At 41.7% G+C, this 24,771-nt stretch overlaps 1 protein-coding gene across 8 annotated transcripts in view; it reads right to left on the minus strand.

The window, feature by feature from the left end:
- Positions 1 to 585: 585 nt before the first annotated feature.
- Positions 586 to 24,771, minus strand: part of SEMA6A (semaphorin 6A) — a 134,772-nt gene continuing 110,586 nt past the window's right edge. For 5 of the 8 annotated variants that reach the window (XM_038123858.1, XM_038123856.1, XM_038123857.1 and 2 more), the window contains one exon: positions 14,484 to 18,710. In XM_038123858.1, the coding sequence (XP_037979786.1) occupies positions 17,521 to 18,710 (1,190 nt within the window). In that variant the 3' untranslated portion in view covers positions 14,484 to 17,520. Of the gene's footprint in view, positions 3,536 to 3,643; positions 3,842 to 14,483; positions 18,711 to 19,284; positions 19,320 to 24,771 lie in introns of those variants that run through there. The other 3 variants (XM_038123859.1, XM_038123860.1, XM_038123861.1) reach the window with 3 other exon arrangements.

Genomic DNA, 24,771 nt, shown 5'->3' on the forward strand with positions numbered 1-24,771 from the left:
TTTTCCACAGACACACAGCTCTCTCTATCTCCCTTCAAGGTGAGGGGCAGAATGAGCCCATATGCCTTGTGGGAGCCAACCTTTCCCTGCATCCCACCTGAATTACCCAGTTAGGGTGGTAGGTCCCTGCAAACTCAAAAAAACACTGAGATGTGGCATTCAGCTCAGTTCATTTGGCAGCCACAAGCCTGTCCTGCCCACTGTTCAGTGCTGCATAAGCAGTACAGCATTTTCAGGCATCTTGTTGAAGATTTTATATAATTTGTAATATTGATTGAAAACATATTAAATAATGTTGGCCCAAGACACAGTCCTGTGAGAATGCTGCTGGATCTAGCCTCCTTATTAAGCATGCTTTAGGATCTACCAGAGTTCCAGTTTGTAATTTGTCTTCATGCACAATTAATGCAATATTGTTTTAGAACCAAACCATCCATGACTATAATTTACTGGTGTTTGAAAATCATTGAATGTTAGAATGGCCTGGGTTGGAAGGACCTTAAAGGTGGGAACCTTAGCATAAACCACAATTTGGTCTCAAGGCAAGACTTCTTTCCATGCTCTTAAGGCTCTCAGAAAGGCATGTGAATAGAAATACAGCAAGTGGTTGTATTGGGTCTGCTAAAAGTCACAATGGTCTGCACTGGGAGCCTGCAGATGGTGCAAAAGCAGTGCAGGAAAAGCAATATGAGCCCTCCTTGTCTTTCTTATACTTACAGCATAATTAGGATCATATAAATGCCACTGCTGTTAACAACCATGGTGATGACTGTTGTTATCAGAAAAATCCCCCTGCCGTCTGCCTCCCAGGTGTTTGCACTTACATATCACTTCCCATTAAAATGGTCTGCAGCAAGCACTGGGGGTGTCAGAGCTGGGTGATGAAATTGAATTAGTTTGAATAACTGAATAAGTTTTAGATCTTGAACTGACAGCTTGTTCATATAGATCTTAAATGCCCAGCAGCAGCAGCATAATTTGCATTACCCAGGCATGACTGTTCAGAGTGGTAAGGCAGGGCTGCACATGGCTGGTGCTTGCTCTTAACCTCACTGCCTTCAGGATCCCTGCCTTGCAGGGAGAGACAGACTCAAATGGAGTAATTGCAAATAATCCCCTTCCCTTCCCTTCCCTTCCCTTCCCTTCCCTTCCCTTCCCTTCCCTTCCCTTCCCTTCCCTTCCCTTCCCTCTTCCCAGGAAGTGTGCAATTCCTTATAGAAAACAGCATATATTCTGATTAATTCTGTTTCTGCTTGATCCTGCACAGCACAGGCAGTGCTGAAGAGGGCAAAATTTCATAAAGGCCTTTTGTATAGTTCACTCTGAAATCTGGCATCAACCAATGAAATGCAGACTGAGCAAGCAGATTTTGAAGAAATATTTAATAATTTATGTTGTACTTGGCACTTGCGCAGCACCTTTCATCCATGGATCTTAAAAGACTTCAGAGATGTCAATAGATGATACAAACAGAATAATGTTTTATTATAATAAAGCCATTTTGCATGTTCATAAAGAGGTAGAAATTGCATTCCTAAAAGAATGAATTGTTTTATCTATAACCAAAAAAAGAGAGTCTGTAAGAAAGTGGGACATAAAAGTAGAAATCTTAGTTTCCAACTTTTCCTTGTGAACTTTTTGAGGAAATAGAAAGCTTGAGGCAGAATAATGATTTTAGACTTTTTAAAAAGTACCTGCTTGACTAGCATTTATTATCCACAGTGCTTTTAAGGCCTCCTACACATGGTGGATATTTGCCCTCCTGCTCAGTATCCTGCCAGCAAGCGGCAAATTAAAGGCTCTGTGATTAGGTTCACCTGCAAATATTTTTCTTTTATGTGTTACCAATAAATAAGAAGCTGTCTGTAAAACCTTTTTACCCCAAATGCAAAACAATTAATGGATGACCACAAAAATCAGAGACACCATAACCTCAGTCTCTCTTGGAGTTTCATTTTTTTTAATAGATTACATTATTTCTTTCCATCATCCAAAGTATATTTAGATTAGATTAGATCAGAATAGAAAATGTATGAGGTTTTGTCGCTAAAATTTCCAAAAGCCCTTTCAACTTATGACAGTTTAGGCTTTAATAAGGCATAAAGAACCACTGAGAGGAGAAGTCTGAGACTCAGAGCATGGTACTGTACAGCAGTGCCCACTATCCAGAGGGGCTGGTCACACTTGATGTTGCCATATCCTATAGAAATGTCCTTTAGCTGATGGTAAATACACCAGAAGTTGATCAAGTAGTAATGTGGTGGATGTAGCTATGTGGTGGGTTCAGAAAAGGTCGAAAAATTCCAAATGGCATTCAGTGAGATTTTATGGTTATTTTACTGTAATCCTTTACCCAGAGGATGATAAAAGCACCTGATTCTGGCTTGTGCATACTACTACTTCACATTAAATTAAAAGAAAACTAAAAAATTAAATGGAACTATTTAGAAGGAAAATTCTTTAATGTACAAAGCCCTTCAAAATAAAATGCTACGTTAAGTACTTACCATTAAAAACATTTTTATTCACCAGCACTTTCCACATAGATATTATTCTGATATGCTATTCTAAACAGCTGGGTTACCACTCTGTGGTTTCTTGGAAAATGCATGTGTTTTAATTGCAGTAACATTACCTTCATTAATGGCATGGTAGCATGTGGGTAAATGTACACTCGTGCTTAGTGCTGTCCAGTATTTTCCTCTGCAAGAGGCTGTTTGCTGCTGTTTATGTGTCAGCAGGCTTTGTCCTGCAGGAACACAGTGGCCTTAGCCAGGTGGGTGCTGTGGAAGTGCCATGAGCAGGGGGCTGTGCAGCCAGTGAGGCATCTCCTCTCTGCCCCATCTGCAAGCCTCTAACACCTTCTCATTTTGAAGTTTCAGATGTGCTTTGCAGCAGTGCAAGATTTGGGAATGTAGTGGGGGATTAAGGTGGTGTTAGGCCAGTGAAAGGCCTTTTCACGCTGACTGAAATGCACACTTTAGGACATATCCAAATACATAATCTGAGTAAGTTTAGTGGCATCTGACAACAAAACTTGATGCTCTTATAGGCAGACAGAGAAGCTTATTATGTATTTTACCATGCAGCTTTGCATTCCTGGCAGCTTGCCTCTCTTTGTTTAGGTGTTACTTGGCTCAGTTCTTGTTTCAGTTACAGAAGTCTGCTTTCATTTTTCCTTTAAACACATAGGGTATTGAAAAAAACACATAGAAGTATACAAATACCTGATGGTAGGGAGCCAGGCTCTTTTCAATGGTGCGCAGTGATAGGACAAGCACACACTAAAGTACAGGATATTCAGCTTAAACGTAAGAAAAGCTATTTTTTACTGTGGAGGCAATTTAATGCTGAAATACGTTGCCGAAACAATCTGTGGTGTCCCCACCCATGGAAATACTTAAAACACAAGTGCATGTGGTCCTGGGCAGCTGGCTCTAGCTGACACTGCTTGAGCAGGGGAGTTGGATGGGATGGCATGTACAGATGCCTCCCATCCTCAGCTGTCCTGAGAGCATGCGAATACATCTGGTTTCTGTAACACACACAAATACATGTTAAAAACGAAGACTGTGTTATGTGGTCTGGGAATCTGAGTTTATCTCTGTCAGTCCATGCTGCTGCTCAGAAGAGTTTGACTAACCTGTGTTGGGGGGTGTTTCGGCTCTCCAGTGCTTCCTCTCTGGCACAGCCACAGTCACAGAAGGGACTGAAAACCTCCTGAGACAAGAGAAGGGAGGAAAATGACGTGGTTCAACTCCAAGTTGCTGGGATTGAGGACCTTCCAGGACTTCTTGGCAGAGCTGCTGCTCAGGGATGGCAAGTACTCTCATGCTCTGTGCTGAGGGGCACACACAACAGGAAAAGAGAGCAGGAAAAGAAAGGCATTGCAATGTGCATCATGCGAGTCGCGTTGTCGACTTCAGGTCCCATTTTGACAGACCTTCCCTACTCTCTGTAGTCAGGAGCACAGAACAGACCTGGGAAAGGGACAGCAGCTGAAAAAGCTGTAGGTGGTAGCCCTGCCACTAGCTTCCATTTAAAATAAAAATAAACACATACAAACCCTCCACAAATAAATGAAGAGGAAGGCTAAGTGAAAAACATCAAGCTGCTTTGACAGCCGCAGTACAGCTGATGACTGATTAGAGATGTATCTTCACTGAGGCCCAATTACAATTGACTTTTTAATTGCTTCTGGCCAACATCAGCCCCCTGGGCAGGAGGCAGCTGGTTGCCTGCAGTCCTCATTCCCCAGAGGAGTAGGGAAAAAAACTTTGGCTCTGTAGATTGTTTGTCTTTGGCACATTTTGGAAACAAATCAGTTATCATTTTTATTACTCTAAATATTACACTATTATTTTTCCTTTAAGTGAGGTAACCTTTAATTAGCTGCATGAGTGAAACCACACAATCTCTTTTAAATTACTTAAATTTAGTCTCATAAGGTTTTTTTTTTTTTTTTTTTTTTTTTTTTTGTGAAAAGGTCGCATATTTTTTAACACCATCTATTCCTACCCTACTCATTGAAGAGCCTGCTGCTGCAAGCCCTTCAACCCCTGATGTTGCTACCTCCCATGACTGTGCCTTTCATACTTCATTTCTGAGGAACAGGTGAGGTCTCAGACTTCTGGATGCCTTGCTGTGCCTCATCCTAGCAGCAGTGCTTCCTCTGGAGAAGGGAGGTCCCTCCTCATATCCACCACAGCCAGGATGCAGTGTACTGGTGCAGCTTTTTTGCAAGCCACTACTGCTGTGAACAAGTTACATGTTACTGTGCCAAAACCTGAATATTAGCAGTTAATTTAGCACATAATCCCAAGAGGAGTTTTCATTTTAATAGACATAAAATATATTTAATATAACTTTAATATATCTTATATATCATGTATGCAAATCACATGACTATTTATATCTATGTTTTTGCATATATATAAATTAGTATAGTTGGTATTTTATGATCAATTTGCCACAGGAGGGTTTCTGAAAGCAGAAGTTCCTTGATGCTGGAGACATCCTATTTGCCTGCCTGTGCCTTGGCAACAGGATGTCCTGTGAGCATCCAGGCAGTGCTAAGGGCAGGGCAGGGCAGGACCTGTGGGCCAAGTGGGGCTGGTGCAAAGTGGTGGTACAGCTCGTGTCCAGCCTGTAGCCGCAGGTGGAAACACACCTTACCAGAGAATGCATTGGGGGACTCTGTGAACCCCTCCCTGCAAACAGATAACCTATGGCCCTCACCCCCTGGGGCAGCAGTCTGGTTCCTTCCTCCTCTCACACCAGCAGCTCCTCTTCTTATTCTTCCATGCTATGGGAAGGTTCAGCTTTGTTCATGGCTCTTTTTGCTTGAAACAGGAATATCCATGTGCCTGCCTTGTTTGTAATTTCTTCACAAAAGAGAGCTCTTTTCCATTCAGCCCCCTTTCCTTAGATTCTGTGTTTCTGCCACCTCTCCAGGCTTATGGAATTGTGCCTTTCCTCAAACCTGCCAGTTTTGCCAGGCAATGCAAAGGAGAATGTATGAGATGGTGACCTGGGACCTTGTGACTGCCCTTGTCCATACTGCTGGCTTGCAGGTAGCCTGGGACAAAATGGCTTCAGTTCTCACTTTGCCTGCTCATAAAATGTGTGATCCAGCCTATTCTCCTGCATCAAAGTAGTTCCAGTAGGGCAGGTAGCATGATAAGTGGGAAAGGAGAGAGAAAAGAAGGATTTAAAAAGGAGCAGCCTGAATCAAACCCTTATACATGAAGGTTCCCTGTGCTCTCCAAATCAGGTTGAATGATCTGTGGATGGAGGCAGACATCTGGGCTGGAAGGGAGCAAAAACCACTTCTGTGCAACCACTATAGATGACTGGGAGCATCCTTGCCCGAGGCTGATGCTTGTAAGCCGTTCTTCTTCCTGCAACTCTCACAGCACCTGTGTTTTGCAGTGCCAGTCACAGGAATGGCAGTGACTCTCAGGTGTTCTCCTTCTCATGTGGTGAAAGTCCCACAGACATGCCAAATCTATGAAAAGAACTGCGTTGATGATCTGAGCTAATAGGGAAGCTTTTAAATTCCATCTTTAAAGCAAAAGAAAGGCCACATGCATCTTTATCTAGATCAGGGGAGTTTGTCCTCCCTCTTATAGTCACAGAATCTAAAGACAGAAAATCAGTTTTTATTAAATTCCATCTTTAAAGCAATGGGGAAAGGCCACATGCATCTTTATCTAGGTCAGGGGAGTTTGTCCTCCCTCTTATATAACATAGTCACAGAATCTAAAGACAGAAAATCAGTTTTTATTGCTTTTACACTAATTCTAAGTAAAGTCCTTTCCAGCATTAGAGCTAGCAATTCAAACTTCAGGTAGACTTTTTCATTATAAAATTGAGATGAACAAAAGAACTACTATCGAGTTGCATTTGTTATACAAAATGGCATGTGCATTTAAAAGCAAATACTCTGGAGACTCTAGTTTTCTGTCAGTCAGCCTAATGCATTTCATACTCTGTGTATCAAGTGAGATCTTGTATCAGCTGTAATTGTGGGTGAGACTGGACCATCTAAACAATCTCTGTGGAGCTGGTTACATTGGGAGAGAGAACCAAAATTGCAGCCTGTGGACCTCAAGACTCCTCCATTTCAGAAAGTCCCTTCCTGAAAATCAGATTTCCCTTCACTGACTAATATTTGATATGACATATATCATTTAAGTGTGTTTGTCTGCACAGGATTTTAAACATGAAATGAAGGTGTAGTACAGTTAGGAGCTATTTAAACACACAAGTTAGACTAAAGAAGAGCTATTTGCATGTAGATGTGAATTATTTAAATCTTTAGTAACTGGGCACTCTGAGTAAAGTGTTTAGGACAGTAAGTGGGATGAATTTCTATTCATAAAGTGTTTATATAACTGTAGAGCATTGATGTGGGCTTAATTACCTGCTGATCTCAAACATGAAATCTCAGTTAAATGCATTTCAATCCTACTAGTACAACAGAGCTAGTACAGCAGAGGATGAACTAAACAGTGTTATAGACTGCATCAGACAAGCCCTATTCCTTTGTCCTTGGTGTTTCCAACACACTCATCCAACACTTCTGGGTGCCACAGGGAGTAACCAATTATGTCCACACAACTTGTGGGACATGAACAAGGAGAATGGAAACAAGTCCAAGTCTGCAATTTACCTTCATGGGCATGGCATAGCCAGATGCCTGTTCAGCTTTGTCAGGTAACTCCTTTAGATTTACTGGCTTGGAGGGCAGTTGTTCTCATGGAGTATCAATGGCTGTCTGGCCTCGGTTAGTTTGAAAGAAGTTCAGTACCATTCTTAAAGTGATTGGCAATGTGGTTTCTTCAGGAGGGGCCCTGTGGCCCTGCCCAGAAAATCTGTCATTCTGTCCCAGTTTTAAAACAGGGAGCTCACTGGGCGAAATTGTGTTTCAAGTCAAGACTTTTCCTGAATCAGTATCTGTGTTGCCAGCAGTAATGCACTCCAACTCTTCCAGAGTGCACATCTGGATCCAAATGCTGCTCTCTGCATTACCTGACAAATTCAGTAGTTCACCAAAGTTCACATTTCTGCACCAACAGTAAATGTCAGCTCTTAGCTCACCTGCTGCTTGGATTATTCTGTGCTTAGAAACATGAGCTAAACTCTCCGGACTCTGTTCTGTGAGTTTTCCCCCATTTGTCAATTACCTGCAGAACAGAAATTCTCCAGGGATCTTTTCTGGGACCAAAGACAAATACATCACCATGTACACCACAGCTCGCCACTGTCCCAGACTCTGCTTGAGGAACAAAGGACTAAGGAACAAGGTAGTAAAACTGAGTAACTGGAGTGGGGAGGCAGCAGTAAGGATCAGTGCACTGGGTATGTGCTTTCCAAAGAGGAAGTCTGGTTAACTCAGGGAGGTTTGCTGGCTGAGGTTGACAGGGACAACCAGTGCTGCCCCTGTCACCTATGAATGACACTTTGCTTAAATTCAGTGCAATTATTTCTGAAATACTTGCTTGCCCTTTCTCCAAACTAGGCAAAAGGAGTCCTAGGACCTAAATCATATCCCCAGCCCTTTCAGAAATTTTATTTAGTCTGCTAAATTTTATTTAGCAAAGCAACTGCTTGTAAAATATCCTGCAAGAAATGAGGTGTTTTTGCTTTGAGCCATGCTGGAGCTTTGGCCCTGTCTGGATGGCTCTGCTGCCCTATATGCAGTGCTGTAGTGCTTCTGCACTCAGGACAGTATGGCTTTGTAACTGGACATAGTTCTAGGCAGAACTGGATGGTCTGGGTGCCCAGACTGCAGCTAAGAGATGACAGACACAGTAGCAGCACTGCATAGGGTCATGTATAGTCAAGTGTCCTAGGGTGACGTTATGATGCTTGTATCCCCAGTTGTCTGTTCTGTTTATGCTGGATATTATGTTCTGTGCCTTCAAGACTGGCTCTGAAGAGTGAATGTTTTGTTTTGATTTTGTTATCAGCCTGCTCCCCCACGGCTGGTGGGACACAGAGATGGGGCAGTACATGGGGCAGCTTTTGCTTTTTGCTTGGCTTTCGCTTTGCTCTTGCTTCTGCTTTACTCCTGCTTTGCTCTTGCTTTTGCTTCTGCTCATTAGTTAGTTTAGCTAAGCAGTGTGAATTTTTCACTGGTCCGTTTTTCCTTTCCTTTTTTGGAACTACTTGAAACTGCTTCAGACTGGGATCTGGGAAACACCAAGAGTTTGCACCTTGTGGCCTGCAGCAGCCATCCCCAGCGCCAGAGGGACCGACAACAGAGAGACCACTCCCAAGAGAGACTTTCTGAATTTGTCATCCTTTTCAGAGTGGTGAAAGAATGTTGTCATCTGGTATTGTTCATTTTGTATGCTGGGGGTGCAGTGCCTGTTAAATAAACAGATTCTTTCCACTTCTCTCCAAGGAATCCTTCCTGAACCAGTTGGGGGAAGGGGCTGCGTGGATTTGCTTTCTGGAGGGGGCCCCCTTTTGGAGGTTTTCTCCCAGATTTGCCCTAAACCAGGACATCTAGCTAAGGACTTCAGCATATTGAGGTCTTGAGAATAGCTATGGCTGGGGCAAAGTGTTTTATACATCAACATTTCTGCAGTCTTTAACATGTACAGGAAGTGCATCTAATGCTATATCACTATTAGCATCTATGGGAGTAGGACAACTAATTAAAGGGCATGCAGCTAGGTAAACTTAGACAGTTACCTCCTGTTTGGATAAACAGCTGAGCTGTCCTGGTTAGGAACTTTGCATTTCTGGGGACACACTCTTTGCACATAGGGAAGAGCAAAGTGCTTGTCTCAGATGGGTGGATTATTAGCCTTTAATTAAGCAAGATCAGACACATGTCCAGATCTCTGAATAGTTTTGGATAGCTTCACAGGCTGTTGATATCTGCTTTAATCCCATAAGTTTATGTTGTGTACTATAGGCTCCAAAGACATACGAAAATACACAGGGTCAGCCACGAGGACTATCTGAAACCTGAAACTTGGCTCTGGGCATTTTCAGTCATTGTTTTTTCCTTACTGTGAAACCACAGTGCTACAGATTAAAAGACTTGGTTTCTATCAACATTTTTCTTTTCTGTTTAGAGAGGAGATTTGATTATCAAAGAGGAAAATGTCCTTCAGATTGTGGGTTGCTGTGATACAGGCCTATTCTATTCTTGTGCTACCATCAAAAGGAAAAATTGGCCAGCAATACCATACACCACACCAAGAAAAGGAAAAAAAAAGAGGGTCAGTAGAAACACACACTAGCACACACAAGTCCTTGAACTTCCACAAAGAGATATCACGTTACATTTTGCAGTGTTTCCTAGGAAACCATTACAGTGTAAAAGGAACTCTTTGTCTCCAGCTCTTTGTAAAATTGTTTGAACCACCACTCTCGTAAAAGGTTGTTTCACAGACAATTTATGCAGCATTTAATAAAAGCTCAATCTGCAGTTTGCTGCACCATCAGATGCAATATTTCTATCAGCAGTCTGAATATTTTAGATTGTATTTGTTGAGAATTGATAAGATTATGTAACAATTTCCAGAAGTCAGAGAAACAAAATATTCTAGTCTAGTTATTCTTTTTCTTTCTTTTTTTTTTTTTTTTTTTTCTGACATGGAGTGCCTTTCTCTAGCAGCAAGGCTGTATAGATATATAGAAAAAAAATAACAAACCCAAAAATTGCAAAGAAAATCCCCCAAAAGGCAGAAATTGCTTTAGGGATCTCTTCTCAGCGCCTTTGTACTGGCATGTTCCCTGAAGCAAAAGTGTAGTTTAGTTTCTTTTCCTGTGAACATGGAAGAGGCTTGAACAAGATTTCCACAATCTCTTGCTTGCCGTGAGGGCTGTGGTGTGGTGGTGCCCAGTGCTGATGTGGGCCTCCTGCTAGCCCAGATCCAGCAGGATCGAACAAAGGGCTCATCTGTCCTGAGCTACCTGTGCCTGTCACTCCTGCAGGCTGTGCAAGGTGCTTCCCCAAAACAAGGGCAGTGCCTCAGCTGATGCTAGGGGGGTTTGCTGTGTAGGAGGGGCAGCCTGCTTGCTCTGGAGGGTGCAACCATCCCAGTCCAGCTCCGCAGAGAGGGTGAAAGCCTTGAATACTAGGGCAGGGCTTGCAGGCGGGAGAAAGGGGTGAGTTTCCACTGAGGTCTTTGCTAGTTATCTTCCATTATTTATGATCTTCCTTTAAATCCAGCACTCGACGTCTGCTATTTTATTTTAAGAAGGATAAATGTGAGGCCTCACAGGGCCTCCATGGCTGCCAGCAGGCTGTCCTGTGCTTCCCCAGCACTTTGCTTAAAGAGCTGACCTAATGAGTTTTTTCCCCTCCTGTAGTCCCTGTCATTTACAGTTTCTATAATTTCCTGTCATAGCTACTTTCTTCCTCCCCCACCTCCTTGTGATATTGCAGGATTCATCTATAAGCCTGATGTGCTCTGACTGCAGCATGCTAGATTTGTCTTCGTCTTAATATATTATTTATGATGCCATTATTCCTTGCAGCGGACTGCCTGCCACGGTCTGCATACAGTTGCTGGTCTTCCACATGCATCATGGCCAGCAAAGGAAAACACTGATCTAATTGAATTAACAGTGGTTCTGTTAGCCTTAATAGAGTTTGTCATGAAACACTAAGCAGATGTGACAATGATCTTGGTTAGTCATATTTTTGTCCCTTCTTCTAGACATGGTTACTGTTAGCCAGACCAGTGGGGAGGGTAATTCTCCTTTGCTGATCTGTAATTGTGCTTACCCAGACATGTGGCAATCACTTTGGACTGATGGCTGAAATAAGCCAGGGACTTGAATAGCACAAAGTTTTATATTCTGACAATAAACTTGGCTAATTAAAACAAGATGCAGATGGTACCGCCACCTAGCAATTTTCACCTCACTTACTCTGACTCCAATTATAGCTTTTCCCTGCTGACTTGCACTGTTTAAATTACAGTCAGGGGATACATGACTATTTACCTGTTTCTGTTCATACAAATATGTCTAACACATCATTGTTCTGCACAAGGCATGTGAAGATGGACTTAGTACTTATTCTGAAAAGCATCTCCACTTTCTAAAAGAAAGGGAAAAGAGTAATAAAAAGACTGCTTAGAGACTCATTAGCAGACACATGCATCAGCAGGAAGCATATGAATATTACACACACAATGTGTCTCTCTAACACTTGTTCATTGGAGCAGGTGCCATACTTCTGGGAAATTAACTTTAATTGGATAAATAGAAAACTGGCCTTAACTAAGGCAGTCCAACTCACTTTCTTAGCTTATTATTTTCCTTAGACACTGTGAAATGCTTGATATTGATCCCTTGGGTGACTTTCACTGCTCAGAGTAAAATATGTTTACAAGGAAAGGGTAAGACAATCAGTCATCAAGAATGGGTTAGGTTTGCTTGATCCTGCCTCAATGCAGTGGGGTGGATAAGACCACCACTTGAGGTCCTCCACATTGCTTTAAACGAGCTTTATAAACAAGCTTTAGGGAGCAAAATCCATGCCTAATCCAGGGAGAGAAAAGCCTGCTAATTCTGTGGCAGAAGAATTATCAGAATTACATCCCTGAAATTTGTCTGGCCATCATCTGGATCATGTGTTACTGTTAGTGCTGATGCATTACTGTTACGGCACTTTTTTCTGGCAACCCTTTCCATGCAAACCAGCTGTGTGTATGGCCATCCTCCTGGCAGCAAAGTACCCTGAACTGCACATGCGTGACCCAATTACCTCATCTTTTTTCACATGGGGAACCTTCAGGTAAAAAATATTCCATGATGGGTTTCCCTGAGTCCCTGCTACAGTGGGGCAGGATTTGAAGTTATCTTTGAAACTACACTCTGTTGTAGTTTGAAACGCATGTCTGTTGGAGGCAGAGGAGAAGAACTGGGCCATGGACCAGGATTTATTTGCAGAGACCTGTTGTTTTGAGTCATTCAGCTGAGTTCCATTTTGTGTAAAAATATGTATGCAAATTAATGCTAATTGGAAGGGAACTTCCATGCATCCTCGATGACATGCTAAATGAGGTCAACGTGAGTACCATCAATATGATTAATAAGATGACACTAACTTGAGTGACGTCCTCAAAGCATCCTTGCTTTCTCTTGGCTTTCTTGTTTGTCCTGTTCAGCTCCAGGGAGCTTCTGTAGTGTGGCACCAGCAGCCCCTGTAGGGGACAGATCTCATGATTCAAATAGACAGTAGCTCAGTGGTCTCCTCCCCTCTCAGAAGCCACCACAGTGTCACTGCCTCTTCTGGGTGGCAAGCTGTGTGTTCTCAGTGGAGGAACCATTCCTTGGCAGGGTGCTGCTGTGGGTACCTGCCTTCTGCTTGGCTGGCCAAGACCCCAGCGGGGCAATGTGTTTTCTTCAGTTCCTCTCCTATCCTTCCTGCCCAGCAGAAGGCAAGGCTGGTCTCTGTCAGAGGACCTGTACTTGCCATCTGGAAGTGCACCTTTGGGGCAGTGTTTCAAGGGAACAGTGCTTTAAGGGGCTAAGTACAAACCTTCCCTTTGGCAGCAGGTTTTGGATGCAAAACAGCAGTTACAGACCCCAATTACCTTGTTCATCAGGGCAGTTTCTTGCCCTCCCTCTTTTATGCCTATGTTTTAAATGGACTTTTCACTGGCAAGAGATGGAGGAGCTGTGCAAAATGAGACATTCGGTACCATAACCAGCACTATTGGGCCCTTTTCTCCAGCCTTGTCACTGCTTATGGAGGAACATTTATATTAATTTTAAAAAAAGAGATATATTAATCTTTGAATAGCTTCTGTAGGTGCTGCTTATACACAGCATTTCAAACAGCAGAATAGACAAAGGGATTCCACAAAGGGTTGTCTACAGGACTGAAAAAATCACAGGTCCCTATGCACCTGGAGAGCTTTTGCTTTCCCATTTGCTGCAGCTGTGGCAGCATGCAAATCAAATGCATGCAGCAGAGAGTGGAGCACTGTGTTAATTGCGCATTGCCCTCAGTCCCCAGGCTGGAGAGTCCCTCAGCATTACCTGGGACATGTCGCAGGCCTGACAGACATTCTGCCTGTGTGCGCACCACACATCTGCATGCCCGTGGTGCCCAGCTTGAAGGGAGCTCACACTGAGAAAAAATCAGGCTAGTATGTGGGCAAGGCACTGAAAAATTATGTGCGCAATGATCATGTGCATTTGTGTGTCATATATGTGGCATGTATCACGAAGGCAATAGGTCCTGAACAGAGTGTACTGGCAGGGCAGAAAAGCCCAAATATGATCTCAGCAAGGATAAATTACAGGATTAGATCCTTTTTATCTATGAAGTCACATTTCACAATGCCTACTCCTCCCACAAAACAAGTCTGCTAAGCCTAGTAATGGACATAACCAATGTTTATTTGGATAACAGTTAATGGCTGTGCATAAGTGATCCCATTTACACAAAATCAAGGTGAAGAACACAGGTATGTTCCAATGACTCTCGAGACTAGGGAGTCATTACTTTGACACTCTTCTGTTATTATCTGTTCACTACTATTTTCTTGCAGAATAAGTCTCAGACAACATCCTCTAAATCAGGCCTGTGAAGCACAATAGATTTATGCCTGCTGAAAGAAAATACAGGGTACTCTGCTATTAATATGTAAAATCTGGAGATGAAGTCACATCTATATGATGATCTGTTTTGGTGGACCACATGTTCTCAAATCCCGGCCTTGCTCTTTTAAACTATTAAGTCCGTCATAAATACTTGATGATGAACAAGCTTATAAAAGCTAAATGCAAAATATGAATAGAGGGAGAGCAAATGTGTGATTTAACTTATAATTAATTACCAGCATCTTACACTAAAGCCCATCTTCTGTAAGACGCAAAAAAGTAACAAATTTCTTCCTCACTGTAACCTGATCTAAATGATCAGCATTGCATTTATTTGTCTTTTTGAAAGGAAAAAGATAAATTGTCTAGAAACAAGAGAACCAGGAAACAAGAAACAAGGTAGAACAGTCTGGTTTTATTACTATATGTAATCAAGAGCTTTTATTTCCCACCTCTCCTCCCTTTTCTTTTCCTTTCCTGCCTTTTTTTTTTTCTTTTACAACCGACATTAAGTTGTGAATCATATGTTAGGGGGATGTGGAAATGAAGGAAAACTGGTAACATCACAATACTTTACAACTTTACAACAAATGAGAGTCTGAATTTGTTGCATCTATGAGTGTATAGCAAGGGTGGAAAGCAAAGGCACACATAGGTTCATGAGCCCCTCAAAACAGAGGGTGGAAGAGAACTGGGGTTGGGAAAGGATGAAAACAAGACCCACCGAATACAAAATGAATACAATTTTCATGAACCCCTCAAAACAGAGGGTGGAAGAGAAGTGGGGTTGGGAAAGGATGAAAACAGAAGACCCACAGAATACAAAATTAATACAATTTCAAGGTCAACTCAGTAACTGTGGTGTATTTTGTGAAGGCAGATTGCTGCACAAGCTGTTGCCATGATTATCCATCTCTGTGTTTGGGGAGAACGTTTTGAGGGATAATATCAAGGGAACCCTGATTCAGGGGTTGGAGCTTGGTGAAAAGGTGTTGAGTTCAGTTTTTTTAAAAAAAAAATTACCTTGCTACCTACTGTTTTCAAAGGGTTTTCAGTTTGTTTTTTATTAAAACAACAACATTGCTTTGGATACAGATCTACCTACTCCAGTCTGCATAGTTCACTACGGGTGAACAAAACTGTTTCATAAAAGAAGCCATGATGAAATGAAAGAACATGCAAGCACCCTTGTTACACACTTTGGTGTAGACCATCCAGACCTTATATATACCATCTATAAGCTAGTGGACTTAAAATCTGTCTTTTCAATCATTCAGAAACAAAACCAAAACCCTGAAAAACAAATGGAAGTATAAAATTTTAAAAAACAAATCGAAACAGAAACAACCACCTTACTCAAACATACTGTTCAGTAGAGATATATATATATATATATATATATATAAAAAGCTTAGAAGCGATCCCCATCATTTTTCTACAGTATGTTGACACAGTTATTGTAACAGATTAAAAACACAGCTACGTTTTTGCATAAACTGAAAGACTGGAAAGGAACTTGCACACTTGCGCGCGCACACACACGCACACACCTGTGCGCACGCACACTCCCACACTAGCTACATGCACAGTCACACAAAAGAAACAAAGGAAAAAAACCCCACGTTTTTCCCCAAAGAAGTATATGCAGCATCCTCCTGGAGCAGCAGGTAGCTACAGCAGGAGCCTGCCTGCCTGTCCTAGCTCCATGTGCCCTGCATGCTGCAGGATGTGCGGCTGGGCTTTCTGCAGGACTTGGCCCCTCTTACCAGTGCTGTCCCCAGCCAGGGGATGTACCAGCTCCATGGACCAGGGTGTTAGTCATTTTCCTGCTGCCAGTGAGAATGATCTCCACACACTGACATGCTGTAAAGGGGGAGCGGGAGGTGGGGGAAGGCAGAACCCCCAGCATAGTGCCTTGGGAGCATCACCACCTGTGGGTGGTTTTGAGAGAGGACTTGGAACAGCTAGAAAGTCAAATTTGGACGGTATGGTGCTAGCCTAATTTCTTTAGGGATGTGGGGTTATGAAAATAACCACCACATTCTTCTTTCAATGTCTTCACTCCAGTTTTTGAAGGGGCTTGGAGGAGGAAGGATCAATAAATATTTGCATTACTCAAAGGGGAAAAAGAAAAAGGTTTTACATACTACAGCTCACAAATATACACAACTGAGGGTGTAAGGCACAAATTTACATGTGGAAGAAAACAGGCTATTCACAGATATATTCCCACGAAAAACCCGTGTGATAAGACCATAATTTATGCATGGTAACAGCCGGCATATTAGCTAGTTCACACTGTTTGAGGATTTTGTTTGCCATCTCACATGCAAGGTGAAATGAGATGGCACATCACAAGCTGGTGCCTTCACAGAAAGTATTAGCTACTGACAAAGCCATGTTGATAGCAATGGTGCACAGATGTGCAGCTTTTAAGCTTCTCTTGCAGCTGCTTTAGAAGTTATGAACTTGCGGTATTTGTTGCTGTCTTAGGTCAGAGGCCCAGCCAGCTAATTAGCTGAGAGACTTAAATAGATATCCCCTTTTTTGTTCAGCTAACCAGGCAGTCCAGGCACAAAGTTCAAAAATCCAGCTCCAACTTATCTAACTCAGTGAATTTCTTGGAAAAATAAAAGAGTTCTAATTACTCCAGTTAATGGGTTTCACGTTAAATAGGTATAACTTTCAAGGTACTTCTCTGAAAAGCTGCTCACGGGATGATAATGTAGGTCAGTTCCTTAAGTGAAACAAAAGTTGAACAATAAATAAGAGGAGTTATTTGTGTTAACAGTCACGTGTTATTCGTTACAAGAGAAGGGTAGCAGAAATCTATGACATAGTTTGCCCAAGCTGGCATTTGACTGCTATGACCAAATGACTGTAACACTGAAGGGCATCATTTCACAGTACCTGCTAGTGGTAAACCTCTGCCATTGTTAAGTCAGAGTTAGCTTTATCAATTGATTTTTTTTCTTCCTTTTTAAAATTTTTTTTCTTTTTTTTTCTTTTTTTTTTCTTTCTTTTTTTTTTTTTTTTTTACATTTGTATATTTTTTACATTTGTTTTGCTTTTCAGAGCACTCTTTCCCAGTTCAGGAATGCACTGTGCAGTTAGGGGCAGGGGGTGAAATGTCACAGTCATTTTCACCTGTGTGCTTTTGGCTCAATGTTTTTGATGGAGGGTTAGTCTTTTGAGCAAAGAACTGGCAGGTTGTGAGGGTGAATCCTGCAATTGCAAACCTTCAACCATGGGTCATATGGCTCGGGTTTAAAAAAATATTCCACTTTTCCCAGAGAGCAGAAATCCAACACATCTTCAGCTTGCAACAACCATCTTCTCAGAGGAGCGAGTGATAACAGTTGCAGAACACTGGCTTTCAAGGGCAACTTCCGCTGAATTGCCATCCTCCTCCCACTCCCCCTCCCCCTCTGATTATGTACATGCATCGTTGGGCTTCATGGACGTGGAAAGCGGAGCAAAGGAAGGTTTGGGAGGTACGTCTGGCTTTAGCGAGGGCGTGCGTTTCAAGCCTGACCTTGTCAGTGAGTTGTAGGCAGTGAGACTTGGCTGCCGGGATACAGTCACAGCCTGTGCCTGAGCAGCGTGGACCTGTATGGAGTCCACTCGCTGCGGGGCCGGCGGCGGGTTGTCACCCCGGCCGAAGCTCTGATTGCGGGACAGGTGGGACGAGTTGGAGGAGTTTGTGTTGTTTCTTTTGAGGGTTGATGCCTGATGACTTCTTGTGAGTGAGTTTGTGGGGTAGCTTCTCTTGTAGTCCACGTTGTAAGCAGAGGAGTGCATCTCCAGCCGCTTGCTCAGCCCGCTCTGTGACAGCGAGGCACCCGAGGGCCCCAGGGAAGCCTCCCGCTGGGGGACTTTCGGTGGCATGCTGTCGAGATTTTCCACCAGGTTAACTCCATGGCTGGGGCTTTTGCTACTGAGGTGGTCCTTGATAGTTTTGTACTCAAGGGTGGCATTCTGGTCCTCCACAGACATCGGAGCCCCATCGCTCATTTTTGGCTGGTCAACATACTCATGCTGGTAGCCTTGCTGGGCTATGGGCAGGACCACAACACTGGGGATGTGGCTGGGAGAAGCCCTGAGCGGCAGATCAGTTGGTATCACTGGTGAGGCCATTGAGGGGATATCTTTTGTGCAGGCATTGATGAGGTTCTGGTTTCTCTCCCATTCCCTACTGCCTCGGCTGGGCTTTCTCTTCTGCTGCAGGGTTGGGGTGGACTCAGGGGTTGGCAGGGCAGCCAGGTCCAGATGGTGCTGGTCAGCTTTGATTAGCATCTTCGCAGTGCTGCCTGGGGTAGCCAGCTTGCCATTGTGCATCAGAGGTGTGAGGATAGCTTCAGGCTTTGGCTCCTTAGACTGAGCATCCCCAAAGAGGCCACTGAGCTTGGAAACACTGCTCATGGAGCCGCGGCGGGAGTGGGTCAGCTCCTTCTCCTTCCTCTGTACAACAGCCATGTCTCTGCGGCGGTGGTCGCAGATGCAGTACACTATGATTCCCGAAAAGACGGCCCCCATGACAAAAGCAAGAATAACAGCAATGGCCAACAGGGTGACTGGCACCAGCTGATCATGACCTTTCAGGTAACTCTCCCGAATCACTCCTGCAACAGACAGCATACAGAGGTTAAACAAACTAAAGACAAAGGAGGAGTGGGGAGGTGGAGGAGGCTACTTATCTTTAGCTACTTTATTCAAAGGCATGCCCCTGGGAGGTTGCTTTGTGTTTTGCAGGGTGATTTTGTTTATCAGCTTGTTCAAATTTGGAGACATACTCTACCTGCCAGCTACATCATCCATGTGCAGCCTTCAGCTTTTAGTACAGCTCTCAGATCTGAAGCTGAAAACTACAAAATTCAGGAGGTGAAAGGGAATTTACTTGCAAGACAAGTACAATTGTTTTGAAATCCTGGCTGTGGGCAATTCACACTGACTTCAGAAGATCTTTTAGCTCTCCTCTGACATACTGCTCATTCCTCACCCTTCCCCTTTCTGATCTCTCCTAGGCTAATACCATCTTATTTTCACTATGGCAAGTCACTGATATTCAAAAGCCTTTAAAAGGAGAAGAGGAGATAGAATCTTGGTGAATACCAGAGAAGTGTATCCCACATTGTTTAAGGCTTCTTTCTCTCCTCTTCATTCTGTTATCTTTGCCATGTGTTTTATAAGTCAGTGTCACATGCCTGGGCTTCAGAAGGATGCTTGAGTAACTATGAAAGATAGAGCACAGTGTTGAAATTTATTGAGCCTGCTAGATGACTGTCCTTCCTATTTTAATTTTAGAAGCTCTCTCTTTTCTGAACACATGAATAGGTTGACCTCTGTGCTGAAGCCTATGCTTTCTGTTCTAAAACACCTGACCTGGTGCCTCATCCTGTGATCAGAGGTTACTGTCAAATCCTACTTGGCTATCCAAGCATCCACTGTCTGAGGAGGCACCTTTGGCAGAGTGCACCTCCTTCATCTGAAGTCCCTAATGCAGCATTAATGAATACCCTGAATTTCCAAAGTCAGCTTTTTTCCTGATATGGGCACCAAGCCAGCAGCACTAATGAAACACAAGCAAAAACCCTGTAAGTTTTTTTTGTTGTTGTTGTTTTTTTGCTTGTTTTTTAATTTCTGAGTTTATTCTTACTGTTTACAAAGAGCAGCCACAGTCTGACAAGCAACTGAAGAAACATCTCTCCCACCTCTTCTTCCAGAGAGGGCCCAAGTGCCAGGGGAGTACAAGCTCCACATGCTCAAAGTAAATGTAATAGTTGTCCTTATTTCAGGAGAGACAGCAAGGCAGAAAATACAACTCTGAGGCTCTCGAGACTTTTTGAAGATACAAAACTTGCATGTTGTTAATCAACTCCTAAAAAAAGTTTTTGTTGTTTTTGGCACAGAATTCTGGTAATTACAATCCAGAATTAGAACTAAACTATGTCAAAAGAATATTAAAAATTGCCACTATTTCACAGAAGCCTTTGATAAATATTCTGGCCAGATATAGTATTGTTCCCATTTTCCTGTCCCAAGTTAATTGCAGCATTTAGGTGGACAAGGGATATTTGCATACAAGAGATGAATTTTATATTTAAAAGTAAAACAGCTCTTGAAATCATAAGCACCTGCATGTGACACCACAGCTGGGTGCCACAGAAATGATTGTGCTGTGACAATACAAAGAATTATGATTTCACAAGGAGAATAAATAGCAAGAGCAGATGATCACTTAAAAAAATAAGATCCAGCATTCACATAAATGTCCTAGTACTAAAATGTAAGGGCAGGAAAATAGAACTCAGAAAACAATATAAAATTAGAAACAATCTTCAAATTAAGTGTTTCTAAGAGAACTCTCTTTTAAAGCCCAGAAGCTTCTTCACAGGCAGATTCTTCTATTCTTTGTCATCAACACTTAACAAGCAGCAGTAAAACCTTATTCTGTAATTTAAACGCATGTACAAAATTGCTGTATGTAGAAGAACAGTCTAGTGGTTACAGCACAGTCAGTAGGAACTATATTTCACTGCAAAGGTGTTGGTCTCCTAGACTCTGCAGCATTTTGTGGCCAAATTTATTGACACTTGTAAAACTGTTTGCAGTGATTAACCACAGAATCAGACAGAGAATATTAAGTGGATGGGAAGAATGAAGTTAAGAAAAACTTCACCTTAAAATGCCTAATTTAATGGATTAGACCTCTCAGGCATGTCCCTTTGAGAACTTATCCAATGTGTTTTGCACGGAAAAAACTCAAAATCTCTGCTCAGTGCTTATCCAAGGGTGTCAGCACCTACAATCAAAGCCCAAAATCATGGGTTCATGACAGGAAAGTCATATCTTACTAACTTAATATTCTTCACTGAAAGGATGGTCAGTCATTGAAACAAGATGTCTATGGAAGTGGTAGGATTATCATCTCTGAAAGTGTTCAAAAAGCATGTCAATGTGCTACCTGGGGACATGGTTTAGAAGAGATCACGGTGGTGCTAGGCTAAAAGTTGAACTTGATGATCTCAGAGGTCTTTTCCAACCTAAATTGTTCTGAGGTACTATAATTCTGATATTCTTTTAAATAAAGACTGGGAGCAAGAGGCTGGAGTGCAGCTGTGGGAAGGGAAATGGCATTTTTGGTGATGATAAGCCCAATATGACTCAACCGTGTACCCTGGTGGAAAAAAGGGCCAACCATATAAAAATATTAGAATGTGTCAACATTCCAACACACAAAAATGATGGAAATACTACAGGGCATCAGTGATGAGGTGTAGCTTAAAATACTTGGTTTGTTTAGCTTCGAGGAAACCTCATTGCTACCTAAAACTTCCTCATGATTGGGAGTGGAAGGGTTTTGTCACCTCTTTCAGGTATCTGGTGACAGGATGCAAGGGGAATACCTTAAAACTCATGTCCATGCCTGAAATTTCATACTGGCTGAGGGAAACTTCAAGCTCTGCACTCTCAGTCTTCTGCTTTAGGCTAAGTCCTACTCTGTGAGTGCTAGCCTTAAGCACAAACCTGCATCACTGCATGAAAAAGCTATATAAATTCTTCAGCTTTAGATTAGAAGTAGATATCAAAATATTAGCGTTCACATTACAAAATCACTACATAGTCCAGACTGCATGACCCTTTGTGTTCATGAAAAGGGTAGCTGAAATGATGTTGAGCCCACTGCAGGTGTTTTACATGCAGAAGTTTATGAGTCTCTTAAAATATCCTGATTCCAGCTATTTCCTCTTGAACTCAAACCTTCCTGATGTTTATTATGTTTCCTACACTAAAGGATATTCAATATTAGTGGCTTTTCTCTAGACAGGCAGATCTCTGGAAACAAAATCAGTTTAATGATATAGTTTATTTCTTATCAGGGATCTTTTCCATATGTCATAAGTCATGCAAACAATCCCACTAACTTAAATGTAAATAAAACAAAATGGGCAAGATTTGATCCTTCATCAATGTCCACAGAAGAGATAAGAAACTAAACAATAAAAAAGTAGGAGAAATGCTCAGCACCCCACTGCCATGACCACAGGGTGGGTGTGGGGAGTCTGGAATTTAACATGCTATATCAGCCTATAGGCTGATACTTGCAGTTGTTGTCCATCAACATGTCAAACCTTAACATAAGCAGTAACTGCCTGCACACTGCAGATGACTAAGGAAGTGTGTGATCCCAGCCATGTCAAGTTTGAGGCAAACTGTTCATGTCACTTTACAGACTGCATTCTGTGTGCTTTTACTTTTTTACTTATCCTGCAATTCTTAAAGAACATCATCGTCCACATGGCAAGTCCATCATCCTTCACTTGCACTCATTGTTCAAGGAATTAAAATGAAGGAGAAAATAATTAGAAAAATGTAGGGTTTACATTTTAGAAAGGCAAGTAAAGTATTCAGACTCCCAGCTTTGAGGAAATACCTGTTATTAAAAATCTTACAGCTATTTATTATCTGACATACTTTTAAGACATCGTGTACTGGAAAACTGGCTGGGCTGACTGCATAGAACCAGTAAAATATGTCTGATAAGTATCTCCATATTATATATACCTTATTTAATAATAAAAATAATTATTCTATATTAAATACTTAAAAAATATTATGTCTAGCACTTTCCTGTTTGTAATATATAATTTGCAAAAGTGAAAAGACATTGCTTATTTCATTTTATGTGGTCTGAATCCACACCCCTGACTATTTTGTCTAGTTCATTGAGACTTATCACCTTGGATAACAATAAATGATTCTTTTGAAAGTGATAGTTTTGACAGAATTATCTGTTTTAACAGTGTACTCCAAAGTTGGGTGGTGGTAAAAAGAAAAGTAAACCTGAAATGTTACAAAGAAATAGATGTTACATCAAATATTTGCAGCTTCAAGGATGCGATCCTACATGTTGTGTCAGTAATGCCCCAAACATGCTGACATTTACTGACCTCCCTGGATACATCCTTTTAAGGTCTCTTCTTTACAAATCACAGCTGGGCTTACAAGTTCAGGGTCTTCCTACATGTGATGTAATATTATTTCTGGCTACTAAAAGAGACAGTCTAGTCACCTGATATTCCCCCTTTTCCATGGCTATTCTGATTCCCATAGACAACCTGATCCTTCCTCCTCCATTAACTTTCTGTAATTTCATCCTATGTCCTTTTGTCTGCATCTCCTAACATTGCCATTCATTTTCTCAGTCAGTATACCCTGCACTGTAACAGTCTGGAACATATAAAATCACCTCTTCTCACTCATCTAATGAGAGAGAAGACCTGATATGGTATTGTGTTATACTGCTATGCATAATTGATTTCTTCTTCCAGCAGAGCTTCTAGGTAAGGTACACAGTTTGGGCTGGCTGGTTGGTTAAGAGGACATTTAGAAAAATGTTTCCACACCTTCAAAGTGATTCAACTCTGAAATGAGCTAGGACATGTATAAATCCCATGAGTAGAGCATTGATCTAGCTAAAGGTAGTTGTTACTAATGAGCAAGGAGATATTACATTGTATGTCAATAACACATATACTATTGTTAAAGTTATGGAAGATGGGAAAAGCAGACTTGTGATATGTCTCTGGGTAAAAAATGAGACAGAAAAGACCAGAAGTTATGCAAAGATATAGATCTCTGTATGCTAGATTATAACAAGCAGGAAAGTGAGGCTCCCACTTTTCACCAATTAACAAAAGTATTCAGGATTTTGGACAGTACATATATTAAAAAAAACAAGTTAAAAAGCAAGATGTGTATGAAAATACTGATGAAGCTATTCTGGAGATGCTCTGCTCTTTCTAATTTTAATAGGAAAGAAATTCTAAGGGCAGAAATGTAATTAAAATGAAAAAAATCACAAAGGGATTAAGTTCATTCTAAGGAATACATGGCATGACCATAACTGAATAAGAATAATGAATATCAACACAAAAAACTTCATTAAAGAAGGATAGATAAGGGAAGACATGGAGACTGAACTATTTACTCCTTTTCCTGCTGCTATTTAAAAAAAAAAGTCCCATTCTGATCTGTAATCAGAAATGTAACGTTAGGGTGTAATGTGGACCATGACAGAGAAATGAGGTAAACCTACTTAGATACTAGACATTTTTAAATTGTCTTAGGGAATTTGCTCCCAATGGCTTAAGGAGCTAGCCAAAGCAATTTTTAGACATTGTATGCTATCTTGGACAACACTGGAGAAAGTACAAGCTTAAAGAGATCTTGAAAAAGACAAGTGTATTATGCGCCTTTGAGAGTAGCCAAAGGGACGACAAAAACACAGACCTATCAGTACAATCTTTCAAATGGAGCTGACACTAGATTTTATGAGCACCCAAAGAATAAAGTAATTAAAAAGGGGAAAAAAAAAAAGGGAACAAAGCAAATTTTCCAATAGTAAAATATGTTAAACCAGACAAACTTCCTTGCTTGGCAGGATAAATGGCTTAATTTTTGTGGGGAAGGAGTAAGTATGATAGCTCTTGACTTATCTTCTCAGAAGTAAATGAAAGCAAGCTAAAACCTGCTAAAAAGCTGCAGTTGAAAAGTGCTGATCAAAGGTCTCTCTGGAAAGAGATCTGAAGTAAGGTGTTTGTCTCAGGAGAACAGCAATTAACAGGCATCTGCAGAAAGGAGACCTTGACTCCAGAGGCCCAGAAAAAGCTCTGTGTCCTT

Source organism: Motacilla alba, chromosome Z (assembly GCF_015832195.1).
Source record: "Motacilla alba alba isolate MOTALB_02 chromosome Z, Motacilla_alba_V1.0_pri, whole genome shotgun sequence".
In the NCBI taxonomy this organism is placed as follows: Eukaryota; Metazoa; Chordata; class Aves; order Passeriformes; family Motacillidae; genus Motacilla; species Motacilla alba.